This window comes from Sinocyclocheilus rhinocerous, unplaced genomic scaffold (genome assembly GCF_001515625.1).
Source record: "Sinocyclocheilus rhinocerous isolate Xijiao unplaced genomic scaffold, SAMN03320098_v1.1 scaffold134, whole genome shotgun sequence".
Taxonomy (NCBI): domain Eukaryota; kingdom Metazoa; phylum Chordata; class Actinopteri; order Cypriniformes; family Cyprinidae; genus Sinocyclocheilus; species Sinocyclocheilus rhinocerous.
This window is the reverse complement of record NW_015631070.1, coordinates 23,488-44,416: the sequence shown is the minus strand read 5'-3', so window position 1 is coordinate 44,416 and position 20,929 is coordinate 23,488. Positions and strand designations below refer to the sequence as shown.

The 20,929-nt window shown below is 35.3% G+C and overlaps 1 protein-coding gene across 1 annotated transcript; it reads right to left on the bottom strand.

Moving 5' to 3' along the window:
- Positions 1–1,687: 1,687 nt before the first annotated feature.
- LOC107741508 (pescadillo-like) lies at positions 1,688–20,925 on the bottom strand. The gene is made up of 14 exons (XM_016554264.1): positions 20,749–20,925; positions 20,296–20,375; positions 18,863–19,016; positions 18,101–18,210; positions 16,602–16,773; positions 16,404–16,493; positions 8,803–8,919; positions 8,598–8,675; positions 8,412–8,501; positions 6,011–6,165; positions 5,737–5,921; positions 5,530–5,651; positions 2,357–2,524; positions 1,688–2,009 (listed from the first exon to the last, which is right to left on the bottom strand). The coding sequence occupies exons 1-14, from the start codon at positions 20,770–20,772 to the stop codon at positions 1,929–1,931; spliced, it is 1,626 nt and encodes a 541-aa protein (XP_016409750.1). The 5' UTR covers positions 20,773–20,925; the 3' UTR covers positions 1,688–1,928.
- Between the last annotated feature and the right edge of the window lie 4 nt (positions 20,926–20,929).

The following is a 20,929-nucleotide window of genomic DNA, read 5'->3' as shown; positions in this document are numbered from 1 at the left end:
TAAAGCCACTTTTATGTTGTGATTTCCAAATTAAAGAGTCCTTAGGGAAGGGAGTGTCAATGGTTTTTTCACTTAGGAATTTGACAATGCTAGTGATCCCCGGAAACCTCAGTATATACTAGACTTCTTTGCCCTTGGGTATCAAGTCCTATTTACACGAGAAACTAAACGACAAAGTCAAACAAAAGGTTTACTCGCATAAAGAGAGATTTAAAAAAAAAAAAAAAGTGCTTTGCAAGCACTAAAGTGTTGTTTTTTTATGTTTCTTAGGAGGAAAAAGTCTCTCAGAACTTACCATGGTGGTATTTATTTGATCAAAAATACAGCAAAACAGCAACATTGTAAAGAATTATTAAAACTTAGAATATATTTTGGAACATATTTTATTCCTGTGATGCAAAGCTGAATTTTCAGCATCATTACTCCAGTCTTCAGTGTCAAATGATCCTTCAGAAATCATTTTATTATACTGTTGTTTTTTTATGTTTCTTAGGAGGAAAAAGTCTCTCAGAACTTACCATGGTGGTATTTATTTGATCAAAAATACAGCAAAACAGCAACATTGTAAAGAATTATTAAAACTTAGAATATATTTTGGAACATATTTTATTCCTGTGATGCAAAGCTGAATTTTCAGCATCATTACGCCAGTCTTCAGTATCAAATGATCCTTCAGAAATCATTTTATATCGATTTGCTGCTCAAAAAACATTATTATTATTATCAATATTGAAAAGCCATTATACTTCTTTATTCAGGACTGTTTGATAAAAAGAAATTTCAAAAGAATATCATTTATTTAAAATGTAAATATTTTAACTCTTTACTGCCAATTTTGATCACTTTAATGCATCCCCACTAAATAAAAGTATTAATTTCTATAAAAGGAAACGGCAGTGTACATCACTAATATCTAATCATATAAACACATTACTCCAGTCTTCAGTGTCAAATGATCCTTCAGAAATCATTTTATTATACCGATTTGCTGCTCAAAAAACATTATTATTATTATCAATATTGAAAAGCCATTATACTTCTTTATTCAGGACTGTTTGATAAAAAGAAACTTCAAAAGAATAGCATTTATTTAAAATGTAAATATTTTAACTGTCTTTACTGCCAATTTTGATCACTTTAATGCATCCCCACTAAATAAAAGTATTAATTTCTATAAAAGGAAACGGCAGTGTACATCACTAATATCTAATCATATAAACATTGTAGAATTTATGACCTGCTTAAGGAAAGTCAGTGTACTAAGTCATCCTGTAGTAAGCATACTGAGAGCCTGTTGTTGCAGTTCTACTCCTAGACAGATGAATGCGTGAAACGTGCCTTACAGCTATTTGCAATGTTGATATGACAGCTTTTCGTCATCTGCTTTTTTCTAGTTGATTCTATAGAATTTATGACCTGCTTAAGGAAAGTCAGTGTACTAAGTCATCCTGTAGTAAGCATACTGAGAGCCTGTTGTTGCAGTTCTACTCCTAGACAGATGAAGAATGCGTGAAACGTGCCTTACAGCTATTTGCAATGTTGATATGACAGCTTTTCGTCATCTGCTTTTTTCTAGTTGATTCTAATCGCAACTGCAATTCTTTAAAACCTTCCTTTATCCAAGTTAGTACATTAAAAATTTCACAAATTGGAAACATGCACACAGAATAAAAAACATTAAACTTCATTTCATTAAAGATAATCATTATCTTATGTTTATTAGAAATGTGTCAGTCAAAACTGATGAGCAAAGATATAAGAAATGCAGAAAAGTGTTACTGAAACCAGTTTGGGCAAACTTAAATGACACATGGAGTTCAGTGAATCATGTACAATTCCCATTAAATGATGCAATAAGTTGAAACGAGAGAAGAAACACTTCTCAAAATCTCTTGACAGCACAAGAAGCACTTTAATACATATAAAAATCAGCACTTTTTCTTCTTCTTCTTCTTGTCGGCTTTGTTGGAGTCATCGTGAGCTTTCCTCTTAGCTGCTAGCTTGTTGGCCTGTTGGAAGGTGTGCATTAGATTCATGAACAATGAATTCTGTCAAGGTCACTGGAGCTTAAATAATGAGCCAAATGTAGGTCAAGCACCTTTTAAAGGGCTTTGGCAGCCACTGTGCCGAGCTGTGAATTACCACCACGTTTATTCATTTAACCATTAACCAAAGCAATCATTTACAAAACACCATAAAAAAACTCATATCTCACTGCATAAAAAAACAACAACAACTAAGAATCAAAATGAAGTACTATTCTGAATCATTCTTCTGGTTAGATTAGATTGTTTCAAAAGAAAGCATATAAAATTGAAAAATGGTACCCGACACATCTATTTCTAAGCAGGCTTACCTCTCTGACGTGTCTCTTCTTGCCAAACATGATCTTGTCATAGAGGTATTTCTCTTTCTTCTTCATCATCATAATAGCCAGTCTCTTCTCCTCTGCTTTCTCCTCTTGTTCAGCTCGCATACGGTTCTCTGGTTTGACTTTACCAGGGGTCACCTTTACTGACAGACTCTGAGGGAAAACCAGCACATGACAGACTTTTACGTTTTATATTTATTTGACATATTCCTCCACAAAATGTTTCATTTAAGGTGCAGCAACAAACTAAAAAAATGTTTTAAATAAAAGATTCCATGCCAAAAAAAATCATCCACACTTAGAATCAAATAACGTAATTGTACACATTACATTGTAAAAGCCGTAAAACCTGACATGAAATAGTAAAAAAAAAATAATAATCAAACTGTTTATTAAATTTTTGGTCGAAGTACCGAATTGGCCCGAATATAAGACGACCCCCCTTTTCCAGATGTACCTTTTGGAAAAAGGCTTTTTAAAAACCAAATCTTGTTTTTTCTCAGTTAAACACATTTTGTCTTCAATTATTTTCATATTGCATATTTTTCCTATTTTAATTTTTGTTTTGAAAGTATGGTAAAAACTGGTAAAATGTACCAACAATCACATTTTTAAAATATACACTTTTTGATATACCATTAAAAAAAACAAAACAGGTAGCCCATCTGAATTAGGACATTTAGGCTATCCATCTAATAGTAGCCTACCAAAATCTTATTAACAGTAGAAGTTAAATCTTACTGTAGTCTTCAAATCTGGGTACTGTCTTATGTTTTAAAATCACAAAGGGAGTTTGGTGTCATCAGGCTAACGTGACAGTCACGACTCATGCAGCTGTAAGGTTTTCTGCTTCTTTTGTTTTTACTTGCGATCTTTACAACACGCATTACATTACGTAGTTCATCACTCACTCGTTTTATGCGTATTTGGCGCCACCTAGTGTTGTGGGTGTATTATTGACATGTCAAAGTCTAGACCCTGAATATCAGATGTATTTCCAAGAAAAAAAACATCGTCTTATATTCGGGTCAATACGGTATATAAAAAAAAAATCTAAAAAGTTTGCATAAGTGTTTTTGGTTGAGCATCATATTTGATACATCAGGCTTTTATGGCTCATAATAGTATGATATAGTAAGAATCACTATACTCCAGGAGGAAAAAAAACTAAACCCTCAATTTTATTCAGTGGCCCAAATGGAGCAAAAATATCCAGTTTGGTACAGTTGTTTAAAATTTCTATTTATAAATATAAAATGAAATTTTGATAGCTAGTAATATGAATCAATGAGAACTTTATAACAGTATAACAGACTACTTAAAAACATATAAATATCAGTTGTCTGTCTATATCTCCCAATAATATGCCTTAGTAAGACAATATTTAAATGCTTAGTTTTATGATCAAAACTCTGTATTTTTTATTGTGGGGGCAAAACACATAATGCAACGCAATGCAATAAAACAATGACTGAGAGATCAATAAATAAACGTTCCTCAAAAGCCTAATGTATCTTATTTAATACATTTTAACATGGTTTTTCTGAAAAATTATTAATGGACAATCAAATAAACCTACATTGCTTCAGTAGATTGAAGGTCCGAAATTCTCGTTCGAATTTCTCACGTTAAAAAATACATACAACCTCGCGTTGTGTCAATCACGTTTACACACTGACTCCGAAACTTTCATCCGTCATAAAAAAAAATAACAATTTGGATCAGGTTCGATTTTCTGAGTTTTCGCATCCGTAGCAAGCATTTTTATAAGAAATGGTGACGAACACGGGGAAAAAAAAACACAAACGAAAATTTCAGACTCCGTGCGCAAAGGACCTTAAGTGTTTATTTTAAAATATTACTCGCAATATACAAGCTATTCTTACATTTACTTAATAAAAATCCATAAGATTTTAACGCAAAAGGACATGTGAACCACAAGCTGGAGGGGGGGGGGTTTTGCAATTCTACTAAACGACCTTTTACTTGCTAAAAAAGAATAAACTATCAAATCAGACAACAGAAGGCATGAAGCAGATCGTGTATAACAGGTTTTTCAGCAAAGTTTTGATCATGTTGATCATTTAGAGAAGAAATCTGCACATCAAATATGAGACAGTAGGAGTGGGCAATATGGCAAAAATATCATATCACGATATTTTTAAGAAATATCACAATTCACGATTTTATCACAATTCTTTGTCATGTTGGTTTTACTATTTTGCAAGTTGTCTGAGCATTACAGCCAATCTAATTTCCCTATTATAAAGGCAAAGCCTTTCAAGGTAACAAAATATAAAAAAGAATGGCAGATATTTAGGCTAAAGTGGGCGAAGATAAAAATCTGTCATTATTTTATCTTTGTTATTAAAAAATAAGAACAAATATACACATTACAAATACACATAATATCCAAATAAAACAAACAGTGTTTCATTTTCAGGTACAATATTGCAGGAGCATTCAAGAAATTGAATAAAAAATATAAAAATAAAAGACTAAATAGATTGATTCCCATTAAAGCAACCGTATTAAAGTTTTTCAGTCAAGAGTAGCGAGTGATTTTTCTCATTGTGTTTTGTTGTTTTATTAGCGTTCAAGGAACAGTTCACCCAAAAATAAAAATTCTGTCAATTCTGTCATTTACTCACTCAAACGTTGTTTTAAACCTGAATGAGTTTCTTTCTTCTGCTGAACATAAATGCTATTTTGAGGAATGTGGAAAACCAAATGTTTGCTGATTCACAGTGACTTCCATAGTATTTCCTCCCCTCCCATTGTTTAACCGGCAAGGCTTTAAAGCACATGCTAATAATGTACTTGTGATTGTGAATAAACGCAGTGTCTCGTGAGTGTAACTCTACAGAGGTATCACTGAAGTGAATGTATGTCGTTGTACAGTATATTGATACGGCGGCGCCAGAACTGCAGCTGATAGAATGTGTGCTGTAGCACGATACTACGATATGTCTTCAAAAGCAGATCGTGGAGACATTTTTATCGTCCACGATCAAAAATCGTCATATCGCACATCCCTATGATACAGTAGGCTATATATGGTTAAATGTTTTAACTTGTAAGTCTGCAATTTTTGTGCCACTAAACAAACAAGCAGCATGACTGCAAAAATAACTTCTGCAAACTTAAAACCATCTTACCTTTCCCTGAGCTCTCTTCTCCTCCATTTCAGCTAAATTAGCTTCATCTTCATCCTCACTTTGATCATCTTCGTCATCATCATCATCATCCTCTTCTTCCTCCTCATCATCATCTTCTGCTTCTGTGAAGAGTTTGTTTGTGAAGTCAACAATCATTGAGCATTCACACATAATCATATGCCAAGAATCATTTCATAAACCCCTCACGTGGCTTCTCTCCTCTCTGCAGGGCCTGGAGTTTGAGTTTCTCAGGCGGCACATAATCTCCCTCGCTCTCCTCCACGAATGGTGACAGATGGGGCGGCAGTGTAACTCCCAGGAAATATTCCTCTACGGGTAACAGTATCTTCCCATTTACGCAGTCATACACCCACTGGGGCTGGATGTAGTACCTGCAAGGTTGAGAAATGCATCAAGTACAAGAATATACAGTTAATGTAAAGTATGCACTGTACGGAATCAGGGAGATTTGCTTTCGGACCTGTTGATATACTGTTTGTCGATGGTGGGTCTGTCCACAATGTGATGTGTGATTGTTTCGTCTGTTTCATCGTAAGTGCTGCCGATGCACAGTGATTTATCCCAGGAGACCTGTCCCCCGAAACACCTGCACAGTGTACAACACATTCTTATATACTGACAAACATGTTACTTTTGGTACAGTAAAACTGTACATACACAAACTATGAACTGCTGCATTTCGACAAGTTACTTGTATTGGGGTTATTAAAACTGAAACGGTGTTAACTACAAACAAAAACTAAAACTAAATCCATAAAAACAGTTTATATTGAAGTACTAAAACTAAATTAAGAAAAATAAAATCTCATTCAAAATATTAACAAAAACTACATCAGTGTATTAATAACACTAAAATAACACTGACTTGTATGCAAATATACCACAAATTAAAACCTTTGGCAGATAGTGTCCAAAATAGTTTTTTTTTTTTTTTTTAAATAACAAAGAGGGGCTTAAATACTGTCTCCACCTCAGATGGTCAGACTAAATATTTCTTTTATACAAGGTTTGCAATTTAACGAAAAAAATAAATAAAAATAAAACTTAGAAATCAATTCATAAAATTAAAAAGAATAAAAAAATAATATATGTATCAATAATTTACATAAAAATTACACAATTTTGTACAACAACTTTTACATGGTTGAATAGCTGCTTGCCAAAATGCTTGATAAAATCCATCAATGTTCCCACCATGCTGTAGAAATAATGTCACTTCCTGCATGTCACAGAGTTTATTAAAGGAAATATCTATGCAGTAACAGAGTATGGGAACAGCTAAACCTCAAGAGATTTGTTAATTAAAAATAATTCTACAATAGACTGGATATCAATTTAACAGTCAAAAAGATTGACACCGTTGCATCATTTTTATTGTTGTATTGAGCTGAGATGAGACAAATACATATTTGTTGATGTACTTTTCATTTTAATTATATGAATTACTATATTATCAAAAATATCTAATCTAATATCTAGTTCTACCTCTAAAGAACATGGAATTTGTGCCTTCGCTTCTTAAAAAAAATAAAATAAATAAAAAAATAAAAAAGGAACAGCAAACCATTTTGTACCCTATTTTAGGGAAAGTGCCGTAGATAAGATGATGTGTGATAAAAATAAGTTAGTATGTAACACTCCTTCACCTGATGACTGGTTAAGTGTTTTCAGTCACAAGATGGCGCCAGACAGTCAATGATAGCGGAGTGACTCGTTAAGCATATAAGTAGTACCGGTCAAGATAACTCGTATTACCCGGATGAGCGGTGTGTTATTCAATTTGGCGGTTGTTATCTGGGAATAACATACCGCTGGATGGCGCGATTGACCAATCAGAATCAAGTATTCCACAGAGCCGTGTAATAAATTAAACCAACTTTAAGCCTCCATTGTTTTTACATATAGCCCTACAAAACCGTATTGTGATTGTCATGCCACGGTACTATGATACATATACAGTTCTATGGAACCAAAAATTTCCATATTCATGATAATTCAGGGCATCCTATAGTATTAAAACGGGACATTTCAAAATAAATCATAACAATCATGGTAATGATGACTGATTATTTTATTATTATTATTATCATTAATTGTATTACCATGTCCAAATAACCACGCCAATAACAAAAATAATAATTAAGAACAATAATAATATTTATTACAATAATAATTATTATTACTATTATATTGTTATATATTAAATTTTAATAATATTATATCAATTTTATAAATACTTAAAATCTAATACCATCTCCAAATGACAGTCATTATTATTGCTATTACTGTGGTTATTTGGACAAGGTAATACAATTAATAACCATTTATAATCATGTTATAATATTATTAGAATGTATAATAATAATAATAATAATACAAATAAAAATAATAATGTCCAAATAACAGTGACTATTATTATTATTATAACTGTGGTTATATGGTCATGGTAATATAATTAATTAATTAGCTATTATTATTATTATTGTTAATTCAGATTATTATTATCACTACTACTACTACTGCTATTTGGACATGGTAATAGAATATATAACGATATATTCTAATATTATTAAACGATTATAACAATAATATTAGAACGTAAAATATAAAACAACAACAACAACAACAATATAATAATAACAATAATAATAGTAATCATAATCACCTCCAAATAACTATAGTTGTCATTAATATAAATTATATTACCATGTCCATCACTGGAATTACTTTTTTTTTTAAATAAGTATACTGGTTTTAACTACAGAATGTTACCCAATATGTAATAACCCTTGTATTAACCAGAGGTAATTTTTGTAAGTCACTGCAGGTGTTCATAATACAGACAGCTGTCTGTCGCTCACCCCTTCAGCAGGGAAAAGGTCCAGCTCCGCCTCCTCATCCTCCACTAAAGGAACCGTACGGGCCAGGCTGGCGCTTAACGCTGACAGTTTCTGGTAGGAGATGTGAAGATGCATATCTTTAAACACACTGTAATATTTGGCCCAATTTAATGTTGATATAAAAAGAGAAAATGAAACAGTCAGTACCTCAGAATAGCTTTCTGATTCCAGGGCATAATCTTCTTCACACTCTGATTTGAGGCTGAACTCTCCTTGTCCATCAAGCTAACAAGCACCAGAATACAAAAAAAACAAAAAAACACACACATTCCATTTCCAATTGGAATGAATTGGAATTCTGCTACTGAAAAATAAAAAGCCATTTAATGGAAGCACATTTTGTGTGTTTTACCTTGGGCGGGTAGACAAGGTTGAGGGTCTGGTAAAGGCGGAAGTTGACGAACCCAAGCAGCGTTGTGTAGAGTTCTGTAAATGTGGCCATAACTCTGTAGTCCACATCTGTAGGGTGCTGAGGAGAGCAGGGACAGGGGTCAAGATCAAACTTTATTAAGATCCCTTGTGGGCAATTTGGATGCAGCGAAAAACAGAAGTACAACAGACCCATACAATACATTCCAAAACATATATACATAAAAAATATTTAAATAAAATACAGTAAATTTCCATAAATTCATTAAGGACCATTTAACAGCCGAATTGCACAGGGAACAAACAAATATTTGTATCGGTTGCTTTTCATCTTTGGTAGTCCATAACGAGAACCTGAAGGGAGCATAAAGAGCTCTGGATACAGAAAATGGTAATGTGGATATTGTGGATGAGTTCTTCTGTGTCATCACGTTCTATTAGTTCTACAGCTTCAGTTTCTGAACTTTCACGCTTAGTAACACATACAGCTGTTCCCTTTCAAACAGTGTCGCGTTCCGAACGTTGTTTAAGCGACATACACCGGTATTGCGGTATTTTAAAAATTCATATCATAACAAAAATAAACACCGGTATTCGGTATGAACCGGTATACCGCCCAGCACTACTGTCCAGGAACACAGATTGGGCCCCGAATCAAAACATTTCTATTAAACAAGAATACCAAACTTCTTTGTTCTTTACTTATGATCTTCCCACTAAGAGTAACTATTCTATTTAATGCATTTTTATGTTTCACACTGAGATTTCCAAACCAGCAGTTAATAGAGAAGGACAATACTGGCTCAATATAAGACTTATAGAACAATTCCATCAATGTCCTATCTATATTGATTGAATGATCTTAATTTTCTTAAACAGTATAAGCGTTGCAGTCCCTTTTTACATAATACCTTCTCTGTTCACATCAAAACACAATTTGTTATCAATAGAGGTCCCCAGATATTTATAACTGTCCACACATTCTACCTTCTCACTCCTAATAAGGGTAGCCTGGGAAGAATGTGGTTTTGTTCTAAAGTCGATAATCATATCTTTTGTCTTAGACATATTCAATTGCAAACGGGCATCATCACACCATTTCACAAAGTCGTCAACCACTGGACCATGACACATTTCGTTATTTTCCAGAAGACTCACGATGACTGTATCATCAGCAAACTTTAAGAAAAACCTATTGCTGTGTTTACTTATGCAATCATTTGCATATAAAATATACAATAGAGGAGTTCCTGTAGATGTTATCAAGGGCGCTGAGAAACTACCATTAACTCTCACCCTTTGAGTTCTGTCAGTTAGAAAGTCTAAAATCAAACCCACTAAATTAAAAACAACACCAAAATTAGTAATTAACTTATCTGCTAAAATATGAGGTTGTAAAGAATTAAAAGCAGATGTTTTACTCCCTTCCAAGTGCTTTAATACATCTTCGACACCTCGCTGTGTTCTAGAAGCGAACTGAAGGGGGTCTAAAAGATTTTTGGTTTTAGCCAACAACTCTTCTTTTACTAATTTCTCAAAACATTTCATTATAAGAGATGTTAGTGCTATTGGCCTAAAATAATTTAGTGTTACTGCATTTACAGTTTTAGGCACAGGCACCACAGTAGCCTGTTTCCACAATTTAGGGACTCTCTGGAGAGCAAAAGACCACTGAAAAATATTACAGAACACTGGTGCCAATTGCTCAGCACAAACCTTAATTAAACGCCCTCCAATATTGTCTAGTCCAGGAGTTTTTGTCTTCTTACAACCCCTAAAAACTTTAATTACATCTAATTCATAAAAAAAGTTATTATAGTCACCACTGCAACTCATTTTATAATTCTTAAGACTCCATTTTAGGACCAAATTCTGGTGCATCAAAGCGTAGATAAAACCTATTTAGTTCCTCAGCCAATTGACTACTAGAGTCATACCCAGGTAACTGAATTATCTTAGTCTCACACCCTTTAGATCCAATTATAACGGTCATGCCCTTCCAAACTGACCCCAAATTATTCCTACTCAACTCTTTCTCTAGGTTTATTTTATAATTTAACTTTGCTTTCCTCACTTCCATTTTAATCTCTTTCTGCAATTTTAATCTTTTTACCAAATCGCCCTCATAAAATGCTCTACATCTTTCATTCATAAGTACGTTCAAAGATTTTGTGAACCATGGCTTATTGTTTGGGAATATTTTGACAGTCTTACATGGGATGAGCATATCTTCACAGAACAAGATATAACTAACAACATCTGTGAGTTCATCTATTTCCAAGCAAGAGTCATAAAAAACGTCCCAGTCCGCACATTCCAGGCATCCTTGCAAAGATGCAGTGGACTCCTCGGACCACATTCCAATTCTCTTAGTCTGTGGTTTTTGTCTTTTGTAAAACTGTTTTATATACTGGGACAACCTCCCACTGGAGGTTTAACAACAGACTTATATGCACCTTTAATTGATCCATAGCAAAGGTCAAGAGTCTTGTTAAAACGTGTGGGGCAGGAAACATTGATAAAAGTTCCGCAAACACTGCTTCATGGAACATTTATTAAAATCACCCATAATTAAGTTCGGGGCATCTGGAGATATGCACTGCAGTTTGTGCACAACACTACCAAGAGAGCTGCATTTGCTTCGTTTGCCCTCGGATGAATATAAACCATGGTAACGAAAAGTTGTGGAAATTCCAGAGGAAGGTACTGTGGCCGAAGTGATACAGAGAGTAGCTCAATATCTTTAGTACACACACTCTCTCTCACAGTAACAGAACTGCACCATTCATGGTTGATATATAGGCAAACACCATCTCCTAACTTTTTCGCCATAACTCCAGGGCAACGATCGGTACGAAGAGGGATGCCAAACCCATCAATAATGACAGAATTATCAGGGTCGGTGTGTTAACAGTCATTATAAAATAATAATCTATTCTATAGAAAGACCTCAGGATCCAAAATACTGCGAAACATAAGACACTGTTAAAAAAGAGCCATTAGAGCCATGTGTTAAAAAGATTTTACATGGTTAAGTAGTTGGGTAACAACTGCAATATGCTAAAAACAATTCCAATTCCTTAATAATAATAATAATAATAATAATAATAATAATAATAAAAAAATCATTAAAATTAAATTAAACCTCATTTGCGCAACCCAAAAATGCAAATTTGGTGTGTTGCAAATCCTAGTTGAACAAAAGATGTCTCTTATGTTCACTAAGGTTGCATTATTTGATCAAAATCACAGTAAAAACAGTAATATCTAGGGCTGCCCTCGACTAAGGATTTTTCTGGTCGACTAGTAGTCGTTCATTTGAAGCATTAGTCGACTATTCGCGCGTTTATTAATAAACCATTTAAATCATTATAATGAGCCTTTAATTGCCTACATAGCCTAATAAACGCTCAAGCGCACACATAAAGCTTGCCACAGCGCACCGCAGAAGTAATGATTATGAGTGTGTCAGGGAAAAACAGTAAGGAGATTGCATTAACATTTTAATTAGGATTGGGTATCGTTTGGGTTTATTTCGATACCGGTGCCAAATCGATATTTTTAAAACGGTTCCGGTGCCTAAACCGATACTTATTAAAAAATTAAATAAATAAAAATTCCCCCCCCCAAATTATGGATTGGCCATTAGCACTATAAACACATGTCCGTTTCATTCATACTGGACGCCAGAGGGCGCCCTCACACAGAAAATCCACATATCCAGTCACAGAAGTAGTGGAACTCATGACCCTCCAGGAAATCCCTTATATGGACAATTCTCTTTTGTTGGACAACAGGTTTAGAAATGTGAATACAAGGGAGGTTTAGCTTTAGGCATTTTAATTTAAGCATGTTTAGCTTAGTTAACGGAAGGCTACCTGCTGCCATCAGAGCAAGTGTAATTACTGCATTCACGCGCTCCTCAGATGCTCTCATTTCCCAAGTTGTGCTTTCAAGTCGGAATGTGAACACAACATGGACACTTGCGTTACTACAAAGGTTTGTTGGATTTGTATTATTAGAGTTTTCCGACTTTCCGACTAGAGTTCACGTGCGTTTTCTCAGTCGGGAAATTATTTTTCACGTGCGGTGCCGGTGATGATGCTTCTTACGTCTGTTTCGGAGAACCAGAGGACAAATATTTAAATCGATCGGCTCAGGCATGACATGGCACCGAAATCTGCGTTCTGATTCGGTTCTAGTACATACCGGTTACATAGGTAACGGTGCCATATTGGTACCGGGTTTCGGTACCCAAACCTCATTTTAATAATTTGATAAACTAGTGCTTTCTTTGTTATCGGATTTAGAGATGAACTCGGTGACACTGACTCGTCATCTCCGCAGTAGTGGACGCGCCTTTATGCATGTTTCATACTGATTAATCTGAGAATAGGCTATTTGTTTTCCATTTGAATTGGTTCATTTGAAAGTAGACATTTCACTCTCTATAGATATATTTTTAATGTCTGTAAGGCAAAGATATACACAGTTTCGCGCTCAAGTTCACAGAGACTGAGACGGCAGAAAGCGCATCACGCTTGCTTTCATTATTTTACAAAAGCGCATTTTGTTGTTATTGCGAGTGCTCACAAATAAACGTAGAGTGTTTACAGATTTAAAAGATGTATTACTCTTATCTGTATGAGCATTTTAAGAGCAAGTGAGCGCACCGGCGCCTCCATCTGTCCTGCAGTGGGTGCACTACTAGCTTCCACACTCCGCACAGACACTATAGCGCACATTTCTCTAGGTTAACGTTAGATTGAGCGGACATGTAAAGTTGCTACTACATACATATTTCAGATGATAAGCCATATTTGAGGTTAATGAATGATAGGCGAGCGTTTAGATGTCCTGCCCGATGTACTGTATTACACATAGACTAGCCGTTAACGATCTGTCCGTCATGGACTGCATGACTTCGCATGTGGATTTTATTTTATTTTTTCTGCGACTAAGTGACTAATAAAATTTTGGTTGACCAAGCCTCTTCTGGTCGACTAACGATTAGTGGGCTATTAGGGGGCAGCCCTAGTAATATCATTACTCCAGTCTTCAGTGTCACATGATCCTTCAGAAATCATTCTAATATCAACCCTCTACATTGCGAGTAATTCACTCGCATATGCGACTAAATCTTCACTCTGGCGACTAAATGATGTCTAATATTAGCCAATTGCTAATAAATTCTACTAAATTCTAATAAATTTTACTCGCCAGTGTGTGAGTTGGAGGCTAAGTATAAGTTTAGCTCAGATATATTTTCACTCGCCGAACACTCTCTGACTGAGCGCATCAGAGTTTCACTCTCCGCCAAGTGATCTGTGCTGTTTTTCAGTTCATCTGAATGGATGCGCAACGTACCGTAAACTCTAGTGTGAAGGGGCACGACTCGCCGTCACTTTGTTTCACACACACGCAGCGAGAGAGGGAGAGAGAGAATTGAGGTGCTGTGTGTACATTAATGAGGAAAAAAAATTAACTTAAATGATTTTAGCAAATGGCTGCAATATAACAAAGAGTGAAAAATTTAAGGGGGTCTGAATACTTTCCGTACCCACTGTATGTATGTGTGTGTGTGTGTGTGTGTGTGTGTATATGTGTGTATGTATATGTGTGTGTGTATATGGGTGTATATGTGTATGTGTGTGTGTATATGTATGTGTGTGTGTGTATGTATGTGTATGTGTATGTATATATTTATCAGTCTGGCGAGTAAACAAAAAAATTTACTAGCCAATGGCGATTCAATTGCCAAGGTGTTCGTAGAGGGCTGAATATGCTGACTTTCTGCTCGATAAACATTTCTTAATATTATCAATGTTGAAAACAGTTGTGCTGCTCAGTATTTTTGTGGAAACAGTGATGCATTTTTTCTTTCAGGAATCTTTGTTGAACAGAAAGTAAAAAATACAAGCATTTATTTTTAACATTATGAATGTCTTTACGGTCTCTTTTGGTCTATTTGTGTAAAAAAAAAAACATTAAATATCACGATCGCGATAACCGCAATATCGCAATACTGCGCTATTGATGAGCAAACCGCAGAGGAATGCAAGAACCGCAGCAACCGCGATTTTTGCGTGTTTTCTTTTTTCGTAAGGTTATGCCCTTCTCGTTTTACACTTCATGCATGTGGACTGAATATTAAACAAGTTAGTAATGATAACATAATGTGTACCATGCTGATTTGTACAGAGGCTCCGTAGATTTGCAAGCCTAAACAGATAGTAAATGAGACAGAGATCGACTGAGCGCGTGTGATTACTTGCGTCTGTCCTCCAGGCAGAGTCATATATATTTGTGAAAATAGGTTGTCATGTCCAAGGAAAGCGAAATCTCTGTCTTAGCATCGACGCATAGCTGGTCAGCTGAGCCTTCTAAAGTGGCGCTCAAAGTTAAAATGATTTCAACAGCGTGTTTCATTATGTCTCTCTTTGAATGAATGAAAGCGTTTTTGAACGTGCAGTTGAATGACAGCCACCACCTTGTGGCGCAACACTGTAACTACACTAACTGACAGACCGTCTAGAACACGCGCAGGTGGAAATATCAATAGAAAGGCTCTTGTCCAGTCAGATGATAAAACGGTATCGATATTTATCGACGGTACACCTTCTTTGATAACGATATAAAAAATGTTCGATATAGCGCACGATATAGTCACGTGCTATGAGTGACGCAGACAGCACACACAAACATGAACATGAGTGCTGTGCCTGCCTGTGATGAGGAGATTGTGAGTAAAGAATGAATATTAGTCGAATTTAAAATAAACATTTGCATTTGAATGCAAAAATAGTACAATCCAATGTTAGGAGTGCGTCAGGGAGCGTCATTAGTGGATGCGGTGATGATGATGTAAGTGACGTTGTAGTTAGGGCTGTCGCGATAACCGCAATATCGCAATACCGCGCAAACCGCAGAGGAATGCAAGAACCGCAGCAACCGCAATTTTTGCGTGTTTTCTTTTTTTTGTAAGGTTATTCCCTTCTCGTTTTACACTTCATGCATGTGGACTGAATATTAAACAAGTTAGTAATGATAACATAATGTGTACCATGCTGATTTGTACAGAGGCTCCGTAGATTTGCACTTAACAAGCCTAAACAGACAGTGAATGAGAGAGAGATCGACTGAGCGCGTGCGATTACTTGCGTCTGTCCTCCAGGCCGAGTCATATATATTTGTGAAAATAGGTTGTCATGTCCAAGGAAAGCGTAATCTCTGTTTTAGCATCGACGCATAGCTGGTCAGCTGAGCCTTCTAAAGTGGCGCTCAAAGTTAAAATGATTTCAACAGCGTGTTTCATTACGTCTCTTTGAATGAATGAATCCGCGTTTTTGAATGTGTAGTTGAATATATATATATATATATATATGTATGGCGATAATACCGCGCTATTGAGCCACTCAAAATTACCGCAAGGGAAATTCCCTCACCGCGACAGCCCTATTCAGAATCAAACCTGCTTCCCTGGTGCTTTTCATGTGTGATACTTCAGCAAAAAGCTGAAAAAATATTTAACTATTTTCTGAACAAGCCTCAAGCATGAAAAATACACTGTATATTTGTACTCACATCATGGGCAAACTGATATGGTATGATCCATGTGATGGTTTGTCCCAGGACCTCAGCCTGGTAGTAAATACCCTTAATAGAAAGAAAAACCTGAAGAAACAAAAATATAATTATTAAGAGATCCACTAGCTGTAACAAAGTTGAATCATTTAATTAACCTTTAAAATGCACACTTTTCATAGCATATGTTTATAGTACCTTTCTCAGGGACCGTGAGGCGATAATGTAGTTCATCCATTCGACGCTAAGTCTCCGGCACAGCTGAATTGTCTGAACGTGGCATTTTCCCGTGCGAGCGAACGTAGAAAACAGAAAACTCATAGAAAGGGCATCATCTACATCTCGGACAGCATCAATGAACGTGGGATACCTGGAAAAACAAACTTATTTTAGAAACAGTATGAGACAATGACAGACCATTCATAGAAAAATGGAGGAAGATATTCAATCAATGTGGCTACCGAACAAAATATTTCAGCACAATTTGAGCTAAAGAAGCTAACTTCGGTGCCAGATATAGGTGACGTATGTTTTGGAAATATAAGTCTGACTAACAGTTTTGGAGATTTCCCAACTCAAGTAGGAAAACAGGAATGAAAGCTGCACCTGTTGAGCTATTTCATGGTGCTTTTAATCGAAATTAAGTTATAAACTGCAAATTCATGTCCATTGTCAAGTACTGTAATAATTGCTCAAGTCATATCAGTAACACACAATCTTTTCTTTCACAGGTGCCCATAAAGTAATATTTTTATTCAGCAAAGATGCATTAAACTTATTAAAAGTGAAGGTAAAGACATTTATATCATACGATTTCTATTTTAAAAAATGCTGTTCTTTTGAACTTTCTATTCATCAAAGAATCTAACGTAGCACTGCTTCCACAGAAATATGAAGGATCATGTGACACTGAAGACTGGAGTAATGATGCTGAAAATTTAGCTTTGCACCACAAGAATAAATTACATTTTACAATTCATTCAAATAGAAAATAGGTCTTTCAAAGTGCAATATTTTTTCAGAATATTACTGTTTTACTGTGTTTTTTGACCAAAAAAAATTCATCAAATAGCAAATCAGCATTAGAATGATTTCTGAAGGATCATGTGACACTGAAGACTGGAGTAATGATGCTGAAAATTTAGCTTTGCACCACAAGAATAAATTACATTTTACAATGCATTCAAATAGAAAATAGGTCTTTCAAAGTGCAATATTTTTTTACACACACAGTTTTACTGTGTTTTTTGACCAAAAAAATGCAGCATGGTGAACTTGCATTTAAAGCATGAAGAAAATCTTACTGTCCCAAACTTTTGAACAGTTGGGGAAAAAAACCCTCTCCTTCCAAATTCAAAATTCAATTGCCAAACCCTGCTGATGTAACAGTTGTAAACAGAGTAGATTGGACGGAGAACGAGACAGACAGTGTACGAGACAGTCAGTCGAGCCAAGATAATTAAAGTATCATATTCTTGATATTCTTGTGACTTTTTGGATTCTCATAACTGATCTGTTTGTGGACAGGTACTGAGACTCTTCCCGTACTCATAATACCGTTTGGACACAAATAGGTGCTTATCACATAACACTGTCTGGACACACAGAAAAGTCATTCACAGCATGTTGTTGTTGTTGGGACAGAGAGTTGAAGTGCGCCCCCTGCAGTCCACAGACAGCACCGTGTTTACTCTCACCTCTCCTTGATGATGTGGTCCAGTTTGTACGCAGGCTTGTTCTCTTTCATTCTCTGCACTCCACTCCACTCAGCCTTGCCATATGCTTTCCGCAGTTTCCGCACAAAAATCTATGACCAGGGAATGTATAGTTAGCATATAGATTGTCTTATGAACTATTTCCTCAGTGAAAAATATAATATCAGAATTTAATCTAGGATGCCTAGTTTTTTTTTCTTCAGAACTTTATGTGGCAAATAACACTTAATCTTGTACTTGCAATAAGCAACCAAAACAAGTGTTTTAATGTTTTTATGAGTTTTCACAGAGAGACTGGCTAGATTGTCACATGCACTGTTTGATGCAAATGTACACGAAAAATAGCTAATTAATTTAATATAGGGACAAAAGCATATTTCTAAATAAAAACCATGTAAATTATAATTTCATGACCAGTTTTCGTAGAAAAAAAATGACCCTTTATAAATAAATAAAGCTATTACAGAACCAAAACAATTAAAAGAAACTTTGAAGTAAATATTTCTTTAAAAAGTTGACATTTCTCTCTCTCACTTTCGGCTGTCAGAGGTTTCCACAGCTGATCATCTGCATGTTTCTATGGCATATATTTTACATTGTTATTACCTACCAAACTAGTATTTTAGCTCCACTGTCATTTAAGTTAAAGCTTGAACATGGAAAAAGTGATCAAAATGATAAGGATTAGAGGATGCAGCTGCAAACACAAAGCAGCATCTAGCTTTACTAAAGCACAGTTCTCACCTTGTACTCTCTGAACTTGCCAACGATAGGCTCATGCAAGAGGAAGCGGATGTCTTTCAGCAGGTAGAAGGTTCTAGGCGCTGTTGAGCCCTTGTTGACCTTCTTTTTGTGTTTGGGTTCATGAGGATAGATTCCTTTCAATATGCATAACCGCCTATGAGAAGCATGTATTAATTCACAAATGCTTACAGTATATACATCTGTAATCTCAACTGGTGGTTTACAAAAAAAAAAAAACAGGGGAGAAATACTAAACATAAATAATAAAATGCAATTAACGGCATCATTGTACATTGTTGAGATGATAGCAAAATAAAAACATTATCTTTTAAAAGTAACTTTTAAATATCCTTTATTATTGATGTCAAATGTTCAATCAAACTCTGAGGTACTGTAGCACAAATTTATGTCATTTAGCAAAAGCTAGTTAAAAACTACTAATACACATAACATTTAGATATGACACTATATGCGGTATATGACATTCTATATGAACTATACTACTATATGTGACCCTGGAGCACAAAACCAGTCTTAAGTCGCTGGGGTATATTTGTAGCAATAGCCAAAAATACATCGTGTGGGTCAAAATGATCGATTTTTCTTTTATGCCAAAAATCATTAGGATATTAAGTAAAGAAGATCATGTTCCATGAAGATATTTTGTACATTTCCTACCGTAAACATATTAAAACTTCATTTTGATTAGTAATATGCATTGCTAAGAACTTGATTTGGACAATTTTAAAGGCGATTTTCTCCATTTTTATTTTTTTTAGCACCCTCAGATTCCCATGGAAGGCCGTTTCCGCCACTAAATAAAAAATAAAACAAGGTAAATTGCGACTTTTTTTCTCAGAATTGCGTGATATAAACTCGCAATTGCGAGTTATACAATCAGAATTGCGACTGAGACAGATTTCTGAGTTTATATCTCGCAATTCTGACTTTGTAACTCACAATTCTGAGGAAAAAAGTCATAATTGCGAGATATGAACTCGCAATTGCGAGAAAAAAAACTCAGAATTGCGACTTTATAACTCGCAATTTCGAGTTTATATCTCGCAATTCTGACTTTATAACTCGCAATTTTGACTTTATAACTTGCAATTGCGTGTTATAGTCAGAATTGCAAGATATGAACTCGCAATTCTGAGAAAAAAAAAGTCAGAATTGTGAGATAAAAAGTCGCAATTACCCTTGTTTTATTTTTTATTCAGTGGCGGAAAAGGGCTTCCATAGATTCCAGTTGTTCAGATAGTTGTATCTCGGCCAAATATTGTCCTATCCTAACAAACCATACATCAAAGGAAAGCTTATTTACCCTTATGATTGGTTTTGTGGTCCAGAGTCACATATAAAGTATGAGGTACGTAAAAATACCAAGACACCAGGACAGAACATAAGTGAAATGCTTTGTTTTGTTAACCAACCTGAAATCAGCCAGACTCAGACTCAGCTTCTTGCGGGCTTTATTCCTGCTGACATAGTTAGTGACTGATCCACTCTCATACTACACGAGAAGAAATTACAGGTTAGCAAGAGCGCTGACATGCGGGAATATGCAGAAACGACACACATATTTCATACGGAGTCGAGTCTTAAGATGATTTAGACTTAAGAACCCTTATTTCATTCCTCTTATGCTGTCAAGCAACGCTGAAAACAGCTGCAATTAATATTAAAGATAGAAAATTCTAGTAAAAATTATGCTGTGGTCATTAAAAAAGCTTGTATATCTTTATCAAATGTCATTTAGAAAACACTGTTAAATGTTTAGAGTAGAGTAACATGTTTAAAGCACACAGGTCTGCAGGGCCCTGCGCTCGCTCATCAACCCATCATGCTTTGTTTACCGACAGTACTGCTCTAAATCACTTTCTTACCTTCTTCTTCTGTAATCCGCCCATTACAGCGGAGTTTTTTTTTCACTCGACAAAACCTAAATTAAAAACTATTGCAATAAAAAGCAAATCGATCTCAGCACAGATCCAGTCCCAACGTGCGTCTTCCGAACACACGTGTTTTGTGTGACGTCAGTCAGCCAAGACAGTAGGACCCTTGAAT

Bases quoted from the DNA above. Each gene is read 5' to 3' on its own strand.
- LOC107741508 (XM_016554264.1), bottom strand. From the start codon at position 20,772: ATGGGCGGATTACAGAAGAAGAAG. The intron at 8,676-8,802 runs GTAAAACACACA...GGTGCTTGTTAG, and splicing joins ACCTTGTCTACCCGCCCAAG to CTTGATGGACAAGGAGAGTT. The intron at 2,525-5,529 runs GTAAGATGGTTT...GTTTTCCCTCAG, and splicing joins AGAAGAGAGCTCAGGGAAAG to AGTCTGTCAGTAAAGGTGAC.